Raw genomic sequence first — 15,912 nt, 5'->3', positions numbered from 1 at the left:
AACGAACTACAAGCCTTTATTTTGTGAAGTGTTTTGTTTTGTTCTTTGTCAGTGGTTTATTTTTGTTGTTTTGTTGTCTGGTTGTATACTGTTGCTTTGTTTTCCTCTGTCTTGTTTTTGTGCATGTTAGTGTCTCCACAGGTCTGTCTGAATAGGGCAGGCTGGATGAACTATCTGGAGGAAAAACAATGGGACAGACGGTTCCAGGTAGGGGGAGAGGGAGGAGGGTAAGGAAGTGGTGTTAATAAACACAGGGACAAGGGAACAACATGGGACCCAAAATGGTAGTGAGGGGGGAGTGGCAGGCCTGATGGGGAACGATCAAGGGTAAGGTTGCGTAGAGAAGAGGTATAGCTGTAGCCCAGGCGGGGACGGAGCATGGTAGTGGGGCAGGAGGAAAGTCAAGGGTGATGGAGGAAGGAGCTGGGAGTCAAGGGGCATTTATGGAGGTGTAGACAAAGACATGTACATGCAAACATATATATGAGGATGGGGAAATAGATCTAAGTGTCTACATTTATAGGGTTAATATTAAGGTGGCTGAAGGATCTTGGGCCTCTACTCAAGCACTCCCTCAATGCATGAATACTTTCGTTTATTAAATTGGCACTCTATGATGCTCACTCTCCCGACACAACTGCTGAAGCCAAAGTAGGTGAACAAGTAAATGTGGTGAAGAAAGCTGATGGTGCCTGGCTATCAAAAGAGATAGTGACTGGGGTCTTAAAGGCTTGAAGATAAACAAGCAGCCATCTAGCTCAGAAGCAACAAAGCCTACATGGAAGAACACAGCAGCCTGGGTGATCGAGTGGTCCCAAAGGGATCAGTTATCAGGCATCAAAGAACAAAAAATCATCATATCATTGGCTGCACACCTCCATGATAGGATCGCTGAAGACAAATGGGTGCATAAGCAAATGTGGTGAAGAAAGCTGATGGTGCCCGGCTATCAAAAGAGATAGTGTCTGGGGTCCTAAAGGCTTGAAGGTGAACAAGCAGCCATCTAGCTCAGAAGCCAAAAAGCCCACATGGAAGAAGCACACCAGCCAGTGTGATCACGAGGTGCCCAAGAGACCAGGTATAAGGCATCATGCAAAAAAAGAATATATATATATATATATATATATATATATATATACCATATTGAATGAAGGGGGAAGTGCAGAGTGGAGACCCAAGGCCCAAGTGTCGGCCACTGGAGATCCCCTCATAGAGGGGTTTAGGAGAGAAGATGGGTCAGTCAGGGTGCAAGGTAGTACCGATGAAGAACACAGCTTTCCCCCAGATCCTGGATACTTCCTCCCCCCAAATACCATGATCTGAATTCTACCTTGCAGGGCTGGATAGGGCAGAGGTTGTACACTGGTACATATGAGGGCTAGAGGCACAGGGAATCCAGGGTGGATGATACCTTCAGGACCTAGGGTGTGAGGGGCGATGCTGGGAGAGTGTAGGGTGAGTGGGTTGGAAAGGGGGAACTGATTACAAGGATCCACATGTGACCTCCTCCCTGGGAGAGGGATGGCAGAGAACGGGGGGGAAGGGAGACTCCGGATAGGGCAAGATATGGCAAAATAACTATGTATAAATTACCAGGGGCACATGAGGGTGGGGGGAGCGGAGAGAGAGGGGAAATAAAAAAAAAAGAGGACCTGATGCAAAAGGCTTAAGTGGAGAGCAAATGCTTTGAGAATGATTGGGGCAGGGAATGTATGGATGTGCTTTATACAATTGATGTATGTATATGTATGGATTGTAATAAGAGTTGTATGAGTCCCTAATAAAATGTAAAAAAAGAAAAGAAAAAAAAAGAAAAGAAAATGATTAGGGCAAGGAATGTACAGATGTGCTTTATACAATTTATGTATGTATATGTATGGATTGTGATAAGAGTTGTATGAGCCCCTAATAAAACGTTTAAAAAAATAGTAGAAGTGGAAGGATAAGAAAAAAGAGAGAGAAGGAAAACCTATAGAGAAAGGGCAGAAGAGAAGTACTAGCAACAATGAAAAAGGAGGAAGAAAGAAGAGAGAAAAGGCAACACAAAGTAAAAGAAAGAAAATAGAAAAACTAGCGTGAGATAAAAGGTATATATATGTATATAAAATTTCCCCCCTTTTTCTTCTAAGTTCTATTGATGCCTAATAAAACGTGGAGGTGGGTGGTGGGGGACTGGCTGTCACAAGACATGGTGCTGATCTGGGCTCCGGTGCCAGCTATGTGGGGGGCGGAATGCTCTTCAGGTCAGCTAGCCCTCCCAGGTCCCTGCAGGCCTCTAGAGTTGAGCCTGTGGACTGAGGCTACACAGGCAGGAGCAGGCCCCCAAGGGCGGGCCTCCTGCACCGGCTGAAAATGCTGGGGCTGCTAGGGGTGCTGAGAGAGGCACAGGCAGCAGCGCCCGCCTCCTTTGGCGGCTGGGAAGGGCTGGGGCAGGTTTAGTCGCTGGCACTTGTGACCCCACAGGGCCCCTCGATGGTGAGAGCTTGCTGGAGCACAAAGACGGCTCCAGCTGGGACCGCAAAGTCGTGTCCAAAGCTCCCTAGCAGGCGGTGATGTTTATTGCTTAATCTGCTGACCCTGTGAGCGGCGCAGGCTCCGCAGTTGACTTGGTCAAGCTGGTTGAGACAGCAGCAGTTCTGGTGGGAAACTGCGGGCAATGGCATTTGTCCTCTGCCCAGGCTCTGAGCTCGGAGCCACCTGCCGCTGGAATCCCCTCAAAGCACTATGGAGGGCAATGCCACTCCCACAGGAGTTCAGAACCCTGTCGCTCGTGCTCACAGTAGGCAGGGGCACCCACTGCTGTGCCTGGCACTATTGACGCTAGAAGGGGCGCCCTCAGCAGGCAGACTTAGTGCCCCGGGCGTGGCTACAGGTCTCTGCAGTGGTGCAGGCCAGCCTGAAGTGGCTCCGGTGGAAACGCAGTGGCAGTGTCCAGGTTAGAAGCGGGATGGGCTCCGGCTGCAGGCTCACGTTGGTGGGAAGTGCTCCGCGCAGGTTTCTGGTCTGGGAGTGGAGCGGGCGCTAAGCTGATGGGGGTGGGCAGCCGGGCAAATTGAGCGCTGGTGAAGAGGTCCCAGGCAGCAGTGGGGGTGGATGGTCCCTCGTGGTGGTCTCCAGGCAGCCCCCGGTGGCCTGCAGATCAGTTAACCAGGCTTTGGGTGAATGGAGAGAGGGACACGAACCCAAGGACAGATCGCTGCCATGTAGGGAGAGGGGAACCACGGGAAAGGGAAGCTTCTCTCCTAATGGGGTTCCTCGAGTGGCCAGCTCCTGTGGGGGGTACTGCAACTGCTGCATGTGTCTCGGTAGGTCCCGGTCTGGGGATGGAGTGGGGCTGTAGCTAGTCACGGCCACGATGGGGCATCCCAGTGACCCAAGAGGTCCCACAAATCAGATTCTATATCGCCAAGGCCCCTGCTCAGGACAAATACGTGGGGTGGGGGTGGTGTGCTGTCCCAGGGGGATATTTCACTCACCAGACTCCTACCACTCGGCTACCTGGACACCAAACCCACTTCGTTCAAAAGAGCTCTCAGAGCATGTGGGTCCCCTGGTGCGCCTTTTCCCCCTTCTGAGATAATCGTTTTCTTCTGCTTGCTTTAAACAAACAAGGTGTGTTGGAACATAAAGCCGATGCGGTTTGAAGCACTCTAACAACAACAAAATGGGGGCAAAGTTGTAAAGATAGACAGGAATAAAAATGACACTAATTAAAATGGGAAAAATAAGTTACAATGAATCAGAAAATGTTCAAGGAAAATCCGTGAAGTCTGGGCCACTTGTCCTCACCACTCTCTCTAAAGTCGGCCTCTCTCTGTGTCACTCTGATCCTTTGACAGCTCCTTCAGATTCAGCGAGTGAGCTGAACGTGATTGCGGGACACAACGTGAGCCTGAGTGGCACCACGCTCGTGCCTGGTAACTACACATCTTTCACCTGGATTTATGCCACTGACCAGAAGATTATAGAATGGTATGGGAGCAATGAGACGAAGAGCTTTGAATCTGAACTGCGGGACAGAGTTCATCTTGACGACCAGGGCACGCTGTTCATCAATAAGGTCCAGAAAAAGGACAGCAGCACCTATACCCTGCAGGTGTTGTGGGTAGGTGGGGAGGAACAAGAATGGACGATCCAACTGCAGGTGCACGGTGAGTGGGGGAAGCCAAAGGAGGCTCCACTTGATAACTGGGAGGCTTTCTGGGATTCCTGAGCACATTCTTATGGAGGAGAGGTGCAATTTGTTTCTCCTAGAACCTTTTATTTGTGGATGGTCTGGGACAGCAGGTCCCACAACGTATCATCCTGAGAGAGCTAAAACCTCTTCTGAAGTCACTGGGACTAAGATTGATAAACAAGGAAAATAATTGAGATGAATTCTTCTCTATTTCCTTTCTTTTCTCCCATCGATTAACCCAAATCAATTCTGATTTCATTCTAATTGTACCTCTGAACAAATACTTCATTTACTTTGAGAAAAAGAAGATAGACTAGAGACAAGGTTGGTGGAATGATGTCAGGGTAAACCAGCTTCTAGCACATCATCATCATGGCTCCGGTAGGCACGATTGTACAGTTAATATATATATATAGATTATAATAAAGTCACAGAGAGCATCAGAGATAGAAGAGAGATTGAAAGAATGGAGTCAGACACATTTCATGGTAGCATGTTCACCTCATCCCTGCTTGGTGGTCTACATGGAGATAGGGGGAGGAGAAGGAGGACAAGGGGAAAGGGAATAGGGGCAGCGAGGATGGGAGAGGAGAGGGGGAACCAATGAGAGGCCAAGAGGGGGGAGCCCAAGAGAGCTCTTTGCTGCTAACCCAAGCCTATATATCTTTGGGGGACATGCAAGCCCCCTAATCACAGGTAAGGACATACGTCACAGGAAAGGGTTGCACTATAGGTTATACAACACTGAGAGGGGACAATCCAGGGACATACAAGCAATAGGAAGAGGAGGGATTAGGGGAACACATGTGACAAGGGCGGATCCTAGATCAGGATGGCAGTCTAACTTTCAATGTCACTGAGCAGGTTTGACCTGTTCTCTGGATCTCCATAGAAACCATTTTCACCTACATGAACCAAGCTAATGGTCACAAACCTTTAGGGAGAAGTTATCCTTAATAACAGGGAGTGGGTCCTCCCTGTGGGACCAGATAGCTCTCTGGCAACTGACTGCCTTCAGCATTTTACCTCCCCCATTAGGCTAGCAAAAAGCCACTAACATTTGGCATGTCTTTGGGGGAGACAAAGCTGAGGAAAAGTTCCTTTATAATCCCACAGAATGAGACAAAAACTAAGAAGGAGGGCTTTTAACTTTTCAGATTTGGTTCAATAAAGTCTCAATGCATTCCTACTGCCACTCGTGGATCCTGCTTGACCAGTGTCTATGGGCTAAGGATACGATGTTTGCTGTAATTGGAGTCAGACAGACCTGGGTTCAGAATGTAGGCTGGTCTCTCACTAGCTCTGTGAGTTCGAACAAATATTTTAACATTTTAGCTCAAGTCAGGCAAGGTTTTTTAGTATAGCAAGCCATCAAATCCAATTCAATGTAACTTTAGCAAGAAAGGATTATTCATTTCCAGGAACTAGAGTTATTTACAGTCATTTAAGATGTCTGAAAGAGGGGAGAACAGTCACCAGGGCCGGTACAGAATTGCCAGCATAAGGGTCTGTAAGCTGCACTTAGGGATTCCCATAGTCTGAACAGCTTATCTCCCCAGAGATAACAGAGAGTTTTGTTATCTCTCACTTTAAATTCTCAAGAGAGAAAAATGGATTGACCTAGATATGTGTGCCTTGCAGACATCCCAACTATTTAGGGTCCAGAGGTCTACATTAGATAAATCAGAAACACGGTGCCAGGGAGCCCTCTCTGAGGTTTCAGGGGGCAATTAGTAGAGAATAGTGATGGAAAGACTGCTAAGAGGGGTGCTCACCTCAGAGCCATGACACCAACACAGAATGAGGGTAATTGCATCTACCTTTCAGAGTGTTAGGAGGATCAAAGTAGATCATGTAAATGAGCACATTTTCAAAACACAAAAACACAGTACAAATGTATTTTATATATTCAGATTTCACCAACCCAGAACTCCCTGTGTAAGAGGCCAGAGTCCACCTCTCACACATTATTCTACATTGTTGGAATTTGGAATGCCCTAGAAGAAGGAAAATTGTAAAAAAGAGTAGAGTTTTAATAATTCAGGTTCCTGAGAGAGGGGTGAGGGGAACCCTCGGTCTGTGTACAGGTTCTGCATGAACACCATGAAGTGTTCCGGAATTCCCATTCTTCACAATGTTATATATAATTTGTTTTGGTTCACATAGTCAAATGTCTTTGTATGGTCTCTAAAACACAGTTAAACATATTTTTGTTATTCTCTCCTTTCAGCTAAGGTCTATCTAACATCAGCTATAATATCTCTCATTCCTCATCCTCTTCTGAACTTGGCTTAGGCTCCTGGCAGTTCACTGTTGATGTACCGCTGCAACTGTTTTTAAAATTCAGCAAAAATGTACTTGTCTGTTATAGTAATGACAGTGTTCAATAATTTCTTCCATGTGGGCTTTGTTGCTTCTGAGCTAGGTGGCCACTTGTTTACCTTCAAGCCTTTAAGACACCAGATGCTATATCTTTTGATAGCCGGGCACCATCAGCTTTCTTCACCACTTTTGCTTATGCACCCATTTGTCTTCAGTGATCATATTGGGGAGGTGAGCACACAATGATATGATATTGTGTTCTTTGATGTCTGAGCCCTTCGACACCTCGTGATCACCCCCCCCCCCCACACACACACACATTATAATGATCCCAATTCTACCTTACACATCTGGCTAGACCAGAGCATGTACACTGGTACAGATAGGAACTGGAAACACAGGGAATCCAGGACAGATGATCCCTTCAGGACCAGTGCTGAGAGTGGTGATACTGGGAGGGTAAGGTGAAAAGGGGGAACAGATTACAGGATCTAAATATAACCTCCTCCCTGGGGGACGGACAACAGAAAAGTGGGTGAAGGAAGATGTCAGACAGTGTAAGATGACAAAATAATAATAATGTATAAATTATCAAGGGTTCATGAGGGAGGGGAAGCAGGGAGGGAGGGGGGGAAAATAAGGACCACATACCAAGGGCTCAAGTAGAAAGCAAATGTTTTGAGGATGATGATGGCAACAAATGTATAAATGTGCTTGACACGGTGGATGTATGTGTGGATAGTGATAAGAGTTGTATGAGCCCCCAATAAAATGATTTTTAAAAATTTTAACTATAAGAAAGAAAAGAAAAAAATAGTGTTCAATAATTTCTACATTCTGCTACATGACCTTTATTTGGAATGGGCACAAATATCGATCACTCCAATTAGATTGGCAAAAAGGAGTCCTGGTGGTCCAGTGGTTAAAAAGTGGTCTGGTGGCTGCTAACTGAAAAACTGGTAGTTTGAACCCATCAGCTGTTCTCTGGGCGAAAGACGTGACTATCTGCTTCCTTAAAGGTTACAGCCTTGAGACTTCCGGCAAGATGGTGGATGAGACATATATGTTAACAAGACCCTCTAAAACAAAGACGTTGGAGACTAAATGAAAGAGATGTGGACAGTAATCTGAGCTTCAGAATAGGGATGCGGAGTGAATACTAACTATGAGAAGAAGAGACTGATGAGTTGACTGACCTGACATGACACTTCATCCCCTTAACCACCTAGCCTGCAATTCCACTGTTAGTTATACACTCAGGGGCCTTGAAAGTAAGAGACATAAACAGACATGTGTATACTAATGTTCATCGCAGCAATATTCACAATAGAAAAAAGGTGGAAGCAATCTAAATGCCCATTAATAGATAAATAAAATGTGGTGCCTACATACAATGAAGTGCTACTTGTAGGAGAATGAAGTCTAGCTACATACAACAACATGGATAGAGCTTAAAGACAGTAGGTTGAGTGAAATGTTGTATGACCTTGTGTATATAAAAATGTATGACCCCATTTATATAAAAAGATAAGAAAATATATACATGTACAGAGACCAAAGCTTACTAAAGGTTAAGGGGAGCAGAATAGAAAGGAAAAGGAGGGAGCTGGTTATTGTTTATGAACCACTGAGTTTTACTCTCTCTCTTTATTAATAATGAGTTAAAAGCACATCAAGGGTGAAAGTTTCAAAGGTGACTCATTTAATTGCTTCAATGACTTGAACCCCCTAAAAAGATGAATTGACTAAGGTTGCATGATAGAGATATTTACAGCAACAAAAACAGTAGCTGCTGAGGCTGCTTATGCAAAACCAAACACCTCATGGGATTTATTTTTTTGTTTGGAGGTTTAGGGGGCACCGTTTCCCAGAACCTCCTAGTTAATCAGTTTAATATCATGTTTAATGCTTCTGTTCCACCTCCTCATTTGTGGCATGGTGCCTGGCATCTTTCAAGCTGTGAGAGTCCACCCAAGGAACAACAATTGGTCTCTGTTTGCCTGGAGCAGCAAAGGACAGTTAGAAGTGCGATGAACAAATGAGATGTGTAGCATGAAGAATCCTGATGGCAAGGGAGACGCTGCCAAGTAGAATTTTAAATTCACATAGAATCCCACATTTCTAGAACCATGGCCCTGGGTAAACCCCTGAAAAGTCCTGGGATTATCTTGAAACCTTAAACTCAAAATTATCCCACAAAGTCTTTAAACCAAGCAGTCATTTAGCTTAACTAGTAATGCATATTAGCCTTGAGTGTTACGCTTTTTAAAAAGACTTATCAGGATCAGATGAAGTTGACAACAGCAATTCGAAAAATTAGAGAGGACACGGGGGCCAGTGACTTCCTGGAAGATGAGCAACTCCGAATGGGAGTGTGGGTGGTTGCCTACGTTGAAGACAATAGTCATTGTCACATGTAGAAGTTTGTGAGTGGGTGTATGTTCTACTGTGTGCTCAACAGCCACAGCTCAACAACACACTCAACAGCAATTAATAACAAATAAAATTAATGTTAAAAACATCAGACTATCTAAACATCCATAATCAATCTGGCTTCAGCATAGTCTTTTGGAGGGATTAACCTGGTAGAGGACACCTTATTCAGCTCAGCCTAGGCTTTTCTGGTAACTCTAATGGGGGTTCTTGGAGCGAGAACGCTCCAGCAGGCTCAGCAAATCCTGTCCACAGCATGCTCCGTGCTGGGCTGTGGGAAATGAGGAAGTATGACATGAGACTAGAACACAGGAAATGATGAAAGGCTAAATTAAAATCAGTTAAAACATGCAAGGAGTGCTCTGAGAAAGATCCATAGAAGAGACAGGAGTAGAATTCAAATTAGTATGGTTTTAATAGCCCCTCCATGTGTACAAACCAGAGACAAGTGCAGACAGGGAAAATTCTGCTACACTGTATGGCATCTGAGTCATACTGATTCTGCCAGGGTTTTGACCAATGTCTTAACTCAAAAATAGCCCACAAAGTCTTTAAACCACACACTAGGTTAGCCTAAGTAGTCAAGAGTGTTAGCCTTGAGTGTTGTGCTCCAGGTGCAGCCATCACCTGTCCGTGATGGCATATTGTAGTGCTCAGATGCAGAACGGAGGTCAATGGCTCCCAAAGTAAGGTAGGGCAGGAAGAAAACCCTAATGATTGACTTCTGACAGCCAATGTACACCCGATGGATCACATTACAACTGGTCTGCTACTGATCCTAGATATGGCACCGGCCTGGACAGCACTTTGCTCCATTTCGTGGGGGGTCATCATGAGTCAGGGCTGAGTCAAGGGCAGCTAATAACAGCAGCAGCAGATGGAAAGATCCCAGTGAATTTCAGATAACCTCAGCCCTAGCCAAGGAAGGACCAGGAGGTGAAGTTTCCTCTCATCCAACCCGGCAGCAGAACAACAGAACACATAGTCTCTTGTTACACAAAACCTACACTTACAGACCACTCTCTGTAAAGCCTAGTAGATGAAAAGTCTAAGGCAGTCCTCCCTCAACTCAAGAACACTTGTTCTTATAACCCAGCACTCTGTGATGCTCACCTTCCCAACACCATTGCTGAAGAAAAAAAAAAGGGTGCATAAACAAAGATGGTGAAGAAAGCTGATGGTGCCCGGCTATCAAAAGATACAGCATCTGGGGGTCTTAAAGCCTTATAGATAAATAAGCGGCCATCTAGCTGAGAAGCAACAAAGCCCACATGGAAGAAGCACACTAGCCTGTGTATCGATGGCATCAGTATTAGGCGTCAAAGATCCAGAACAAACAATCATATCAATGTGAATGAGAGGGACTGTGGGGTGGAGACTCAATGCCAATCTGTAGACAACTGGACAGCCCCTTACAGAAAGGTCACAAGAAAGAGAAGAGCCAGTAAGGATGCAGTATAGCATCAATGAAACGTACAACTTTCCTCTGGTTCTTTAATGCTTCCATTTCCCCAGTTCTACCTTACAAATTCTGCTAGACAAGAGCATGTACATGGGTACAGCTAAGAGCTGGAAACACAGGGCATCCAGGAAAGATAAACTCCTCAGGACAAATAATGAGAGGAGTCATACCAGAAGGGGAAGAGGAAGGTGGGGGGGGAGAAAAGGGGAACCAATCACAATGATCTACAAATAACCCACTCCCAGGGGGACAGACAACAGAAAATTAGGTGAAGAGTGACATCGGTCAGTATAAGATATGAAAAAATATTAATAATTTATAAATTAGCAAGGATTTATGAGGGAGGGAGGGTGAGGGACGGAGGAAATGAGATAATACCAAGGGCTCAAGTAGAAAGAAAATGTTTTGAAAATGATGATGGCAACATATGTACAAATGTGCTTGACACGATGGATGGATGGATGGATTGTGATAAGAGCTGTAAGAGCCCCCAATAAAATAATATTTTTTAAAAAGAAAGAAAGTTTGAGGCATATAATAACAATAGGATATTACTTTGCCAAACACATCAAAACATTTTTATTATTACTGGGTTACCATCTTAATGCTATTTTAGTGTATCTGGAAGGGTTCCTCTCATGCTTCCATGCACAGAAAGATACACTATAAACTATATACTAAGACAAAACATGTGACCCACACTAGATGCTAACTGCACCTAGCTGTTCAGACATCTGCACAGACCTGGTTCATCATCCAGCACCAGGTTACTGTGACAAGAATATGACCTCAAACATGAATGAAACACTTAAACTTTGACAAAACTGTCTCCATGAAGGATGTAATTTTATCTCCCTAACATTGTGAAACAGGATGCTTTCACAGATGAGGAAAGGGAAACTCGTGGGGCTCAACTCTAACGTTATTCTACTACAGACACATCTCAGATCCAGTTCCACGGCTTCATTCATCTGTCATTTCATCAGACACTTAGACAACACCAGTTTGTGGCCTGCACTGAGCTAGACCCTAGGATACCAACGTTAACAGTCAGGTACAATGCTGCTCACCACTGCTAGCTTGTGCTGGGGCTCAACTGAGATGCTTTCCTATAGCTCTGCTGAGTCCAGGAGTCTAGCATCCTGGCCAGTAGTTATTCAAGGCTTTTGTTTTAGTTAAAGGTTAGTACCTCCGACCCTATGATTCTCTGAATCTGAACCTAAGAGCCGGAGCCAAAGAAATCCCAAACAATCGAAAGGCCAATGTGGTAGCTGCGAGTCATTGCTAAAGAAGGGGTATGAGCAGCTCAGACAGTCGGGATACCACTTCTGATCCCAGAAGATCTCTGACTCGGCTTTCTGCCACTCTCTGGCTCACAGAGGGTCATGACTACATTTTTTGTGTTGAGTTTATACATGGGCTGACTCCTTCTCCTGCATTCAGCTTAGCTTCCTAGCCAAGGACTAGCTCTTGCTGGATGGACCTTCCCGAGGCTGAAGCTGTTCATTCATTCCCTCTTCTTATTTATTTATTTATCTATCTATATATTCATTTATTTTCCATCCCCTCTTCTTCATGATTTCTTGCTTCCCACTATGGGCACACAAGGGGCCTCCCCATCTCCTTTGAATTTTGCTGACTCGATCCTTGAGAAATAAAACCTCTATCAATGCAAACAATTGATTGTTTATCTTATAACATTCTTCCCATCTTCAGACTGTGTGTCCCAGCCCACCATAAGAGTGGAGGTGGAAAGGAAGGAGAAGAGCACCTGCCGTGTGAAGCTATTATGTGAGACCCAGGATCAGCATGTAAAGTACACCTGGTTTGGGAACTCGGGACCCCTTCCACAGGACAAAGCACTTGAAATCACGCATACGCCAGAAAAATACTCTAAGTTCTATACCTGCCAAGTCAGCAACCCTGTGAGCAGCAAGAATGACACGACCAATTTCATTTCACCTTGTACTCTGGGTAAGAGTTCTCTCCCTGAGGCATTTGGGCCAATGCGGTGAGCACAGGGTAACCTGTCTTCTCCTCAGTGAAGAAGGCTGGGGGGGATCTTACTCAGCCTCAGAACACACCCAGGTGGAGAAACCCAAAGGCACCTGTGTGCAGGAGAGATGTTCAGTTCTGCTGTCACCTCTCAGAAAGCTCACCTGCGGTTCTGTGTCCCCATCTGCAAAGGCATCAGATATCTGACGGTCCCCACAGGTCTAGAAATGCAAGGCCCCACAGTCTGAGGCCAGGGTCATTGTTGAGCGGTCTGGATCATCAGGATGAGCAGGGAGGAAAAAAACAAGTGGACTATCAGTCCAAAGTTCAGGAGGACACTTGCGACATTTTGAGCAGGAGAGCATCATTCCTGGTGGACGGTCTCAATCAGAGAAGGAAAGAAGGACCCAGTAGATGGGCTTGAGCAAGACGAATGGCCTGGAGTGAAAGACTGCCCCTCCTGTGCATGGTGTAGACCAGGGGTCCTCAAACTTTTCAAACAGGGGGCCAGCTCACTGTCCCTCAGACCGTTGGAGGGCCGGACTATAGTTTTTTAAAAAATGATGAGCAAATTCCTATGCACACTGCACATAGCTTATTTTGAAGTAAAAACCAAAAAAGGGCAAAAACACCCGACAGGGCCGAGATCAATGTCCTTGGTGGGCAGCATGTGACCCTCGGGCTGTAGTTTGAGGACCCCTGTAAGACAATGGACAGTGTCACCCCCTGGAGAGCACGTGATTGACCCAGCAGGGCTGCAGAGGCAGGCAATTTATCCTGGATTATGGGCATTTTTAACTGTTGGTAGGGGAGGGAGGCAGTGCATTGAGTAATCTTTTTCAACAAAGTGGGGCAGCAGGAGGTCTAATAAATTTGAGAAGCGATAGAGAAGGTTCTGTGTTAGAATGAGGAAGATAAGCTCATAGGCTTCAGAGTCAGTTATCACTGGGGTTAGGCCTGAGCTGTCACTTAGTAGATAGACAAATTACTTAACTTCTCTGCTCCATGCTCTTCTTAAGTAAAAGACAAAATAATAGTTTCTCCCTCATAGGCTTATAAAGAGGGTTGAATGACACAACCCATGTAACCTACCCAGCACAGTGCCTATCACTTAACAAGTCCCTGGTGAACGGTAACTGAATTAGGCTCAACCCGTGAATTCTGGAGACACCAGGGCAGGTTCTCAACCTGTGGGTTGTGGCCCCTTTGGCAGTTGAACGACCCTTTCACAGAGGTCACCCGATTCATAACAGCAGCAAAATGACAGTGATGAAGTAGCAACAGAAATACCTTTATGGTTGGGGGGGGGGGGGTCACCACAACATGAGGAACTGTATTAAAGGGTCGCGGCATTAGGAAGGTGGAGAACCACTGCACTGGGGGCTTTAGGAACAGCCTAATAAATTAGGGTCCTCTCGCCAGCATTCCAAGTCTTGGATTCCCCACCCATACTTCCAAAGTTGCATCATCGAGGCTCTGTTGCGCAGTCGTTTAAAATAACTCGTAGCTGTGTGGTGCCAGAATCTGTATGCCAGTCCCTGGCACGTTCTAGCATTAGGGATTACATTACTCTCTCATGATCCTACGTGACTCCGTCTGTCCTTCCAACAGAGGCTGATTTCTTTGTCTCCATTTCCGCATCTGGACTTTGGAACTCTGTACTCTTCTCGATCCTGCCCAACTAATTATTCATGCCCCCTTTTAGCCTCTCTTACTATGTAACCACAGCTCCAGTACGACTTAGTTTGGGTGTCTGACTACAAGACCGCAACTTGATGGAAGAGTTTTCTCACCACCTTCATAGCATTACCTTGTCCTGAGAGTCATCAGAAGGAAACGGCACGATTAGGGCTCCTTATGAAATGGGTTGTGGCTGCTCATTCACAGACAGATGTTGAAAATCATAATGCAAAATGGCTTGATGAAAAATCATCATATAGTCACTTGTTTGAAAGGGCTAACCCTGTTTTGTCACTTTTTAGCAACCCCAAGCCATCCTAGAAATACTCCTAATCTGCTTGTATGCATTTTGTCATCCATTCCTCTATTTTCCCTTCTTTGTTCCCTTTCTGCCTTTTCTCGCTCCATCCCGTGAGTTCTTCTTTCTGCTCTCCTCTTCTTCTACCTTCCTCCCTGTCTCCCTGCCTTCCTCCTTCATTCCCTTCCCCTTCCCTTCATTTCTTTTTCCTTCCTTATTTTCCTTCTTCCATCTATTCTTTCTAGTCTTTCTCTTTCCCCCTTTCCATCTACGTGAGACATGTGACTTGAGGGGTGGAGAAATGGGAATGACCAGCAGGCCCTCCTTCCCTTAAATCAGCTATGCATAGCATTATTTGCCTACACCCAAAGCTCTCCCCTGCCTCATTGCTGCCTAGAGCAGGAGAGTCGGTCTTCCCCAGACGCACAGAGATACCAAAGTAATGCTCCAGACACGGAACCCAGCTAAATCAGTGCTATTTAAGGGATTTTTGCACTTAGAAATATAGATATATTTTACATATATATGGACATATATATATATGTGATATATTTATATACATAATTACATCTATTTCTGCACTTGGAAACATAGATATATTTTATATCTATGGTGTTCATCTCTTAGTAAATGGGCATTCCAGGCACACTGAAACTAGATCCAGGGAAGAGACTCATCTGTTTGCTCTACAACCTCCCAGGTCATGTTCTTCAAGGCCCACCACTCTACCCAGAACCCTGTCTCCAGACTAACGTTAATCAAGACATGTAGTAGTTTGGTATTTCCTTGCTTTTTCAGCTCATTCATGTGGAGCACACTGGAGTGCAGCTTGGCTATTGATCACGGTACCTGTTGTTCTTAGCTTCCTACTTGCCTGAGACGAGCTCTTCAAATCCAAGAATGAAACCTCAAAGCCCCAAATCATGACCTTCATCAGCACCTACATAAGATCTCTCTCTCAAACAGAGTGGGAGCTCTGACTGTGTAGTTTTTCCACTCTGCATTGTTGTTGCTACGTGTCATTTGATGTCATGTTATGTAAAGAAAAATTTAGGTTACCATGAGTTTCATCATTTATGGTTATATTGTGACATTCCTATTTTAAATGAAAATATAAAACTTTTAATTAAATGAGGAACTGCTACCAAGGGCTCAAGTAGAGAGAAAATGTTTTGATACTGATGATAGCAATGAATGCACTGATGTGCTCTACACAATGAATGTATGTATGGATTGTGATAAGAGTTGTATGAACCCCAATAAAATAATTTTAAAACCTTTTTAAAATTAATATATGGACTCATATGTTGCTCAATAAATATTTTTCAGCAGTTTCGTTGGCACTTCATCCACAAATCATAAAATTCAATAGGTCAACCATATCAAGAACAGTTGTACACTATTTTTACCACAATAAGTTTGAGAACATTTTATTTTTCCCTGTATTCTTTGTTAATCATAAATCTTTTTTAAATTTTAGCAAAAATATACACAGCAAAATATTCTCCAATTCAACAACTCCTACATGGGTTTGTTGTTGGGTTT

General features: G+C 44.8%; 1 protein-coding gene across 1 annotated transcript in view; it reads left to right on the top strand.

The window, feature by feature from the left end:
- Positions 1-15,617, top strand: part of CD48 (CD48 molecule) — a 31,844-nt gene extending 16,227 nt beyond the window's left edge. Inside the window, exons 2-4 of the mRNA XM_075540444.1 lie at positions 3,840-4,151; positions 12,111-12,368; positions 15,166-15,617. Coding sequence (XP_075396559.1) covers positions 3,840-4,151; positions 12,111-12,368; positions 15,166-15,245 — 650 coding nt within the window. The 3' untranslated portion in view covers positions 15,246-15,617. The remainder of the gene's footprint in view (positions 1-3,839; positions 4,152-12,110; positions 12,369-15,165) is intronic.
- The last annotated feature ends 295 nt before the right edge of the window (positions 15,618-15,912 follow it).

This window comes from Tenrec ecaudatus, chromosome 1, assembly GCF_050624435.1.
Source record: "Tenrec ecaudatus isolate mTenEca1 chromosome 1, mTenEca1.hap1, whole genome shotgun sequence".
NCBI lineage: Eukaryota > Metazoa > Chordata > Mammalia > Afrosoricida > Tenrecidae > Tenrec > Tenrec ecaudatus.
The sequence above is the reverse complement of the archived record's forward strand: the minus strand, read 5'-3'. Positions and strand labels throughout refer to the sequence as shown.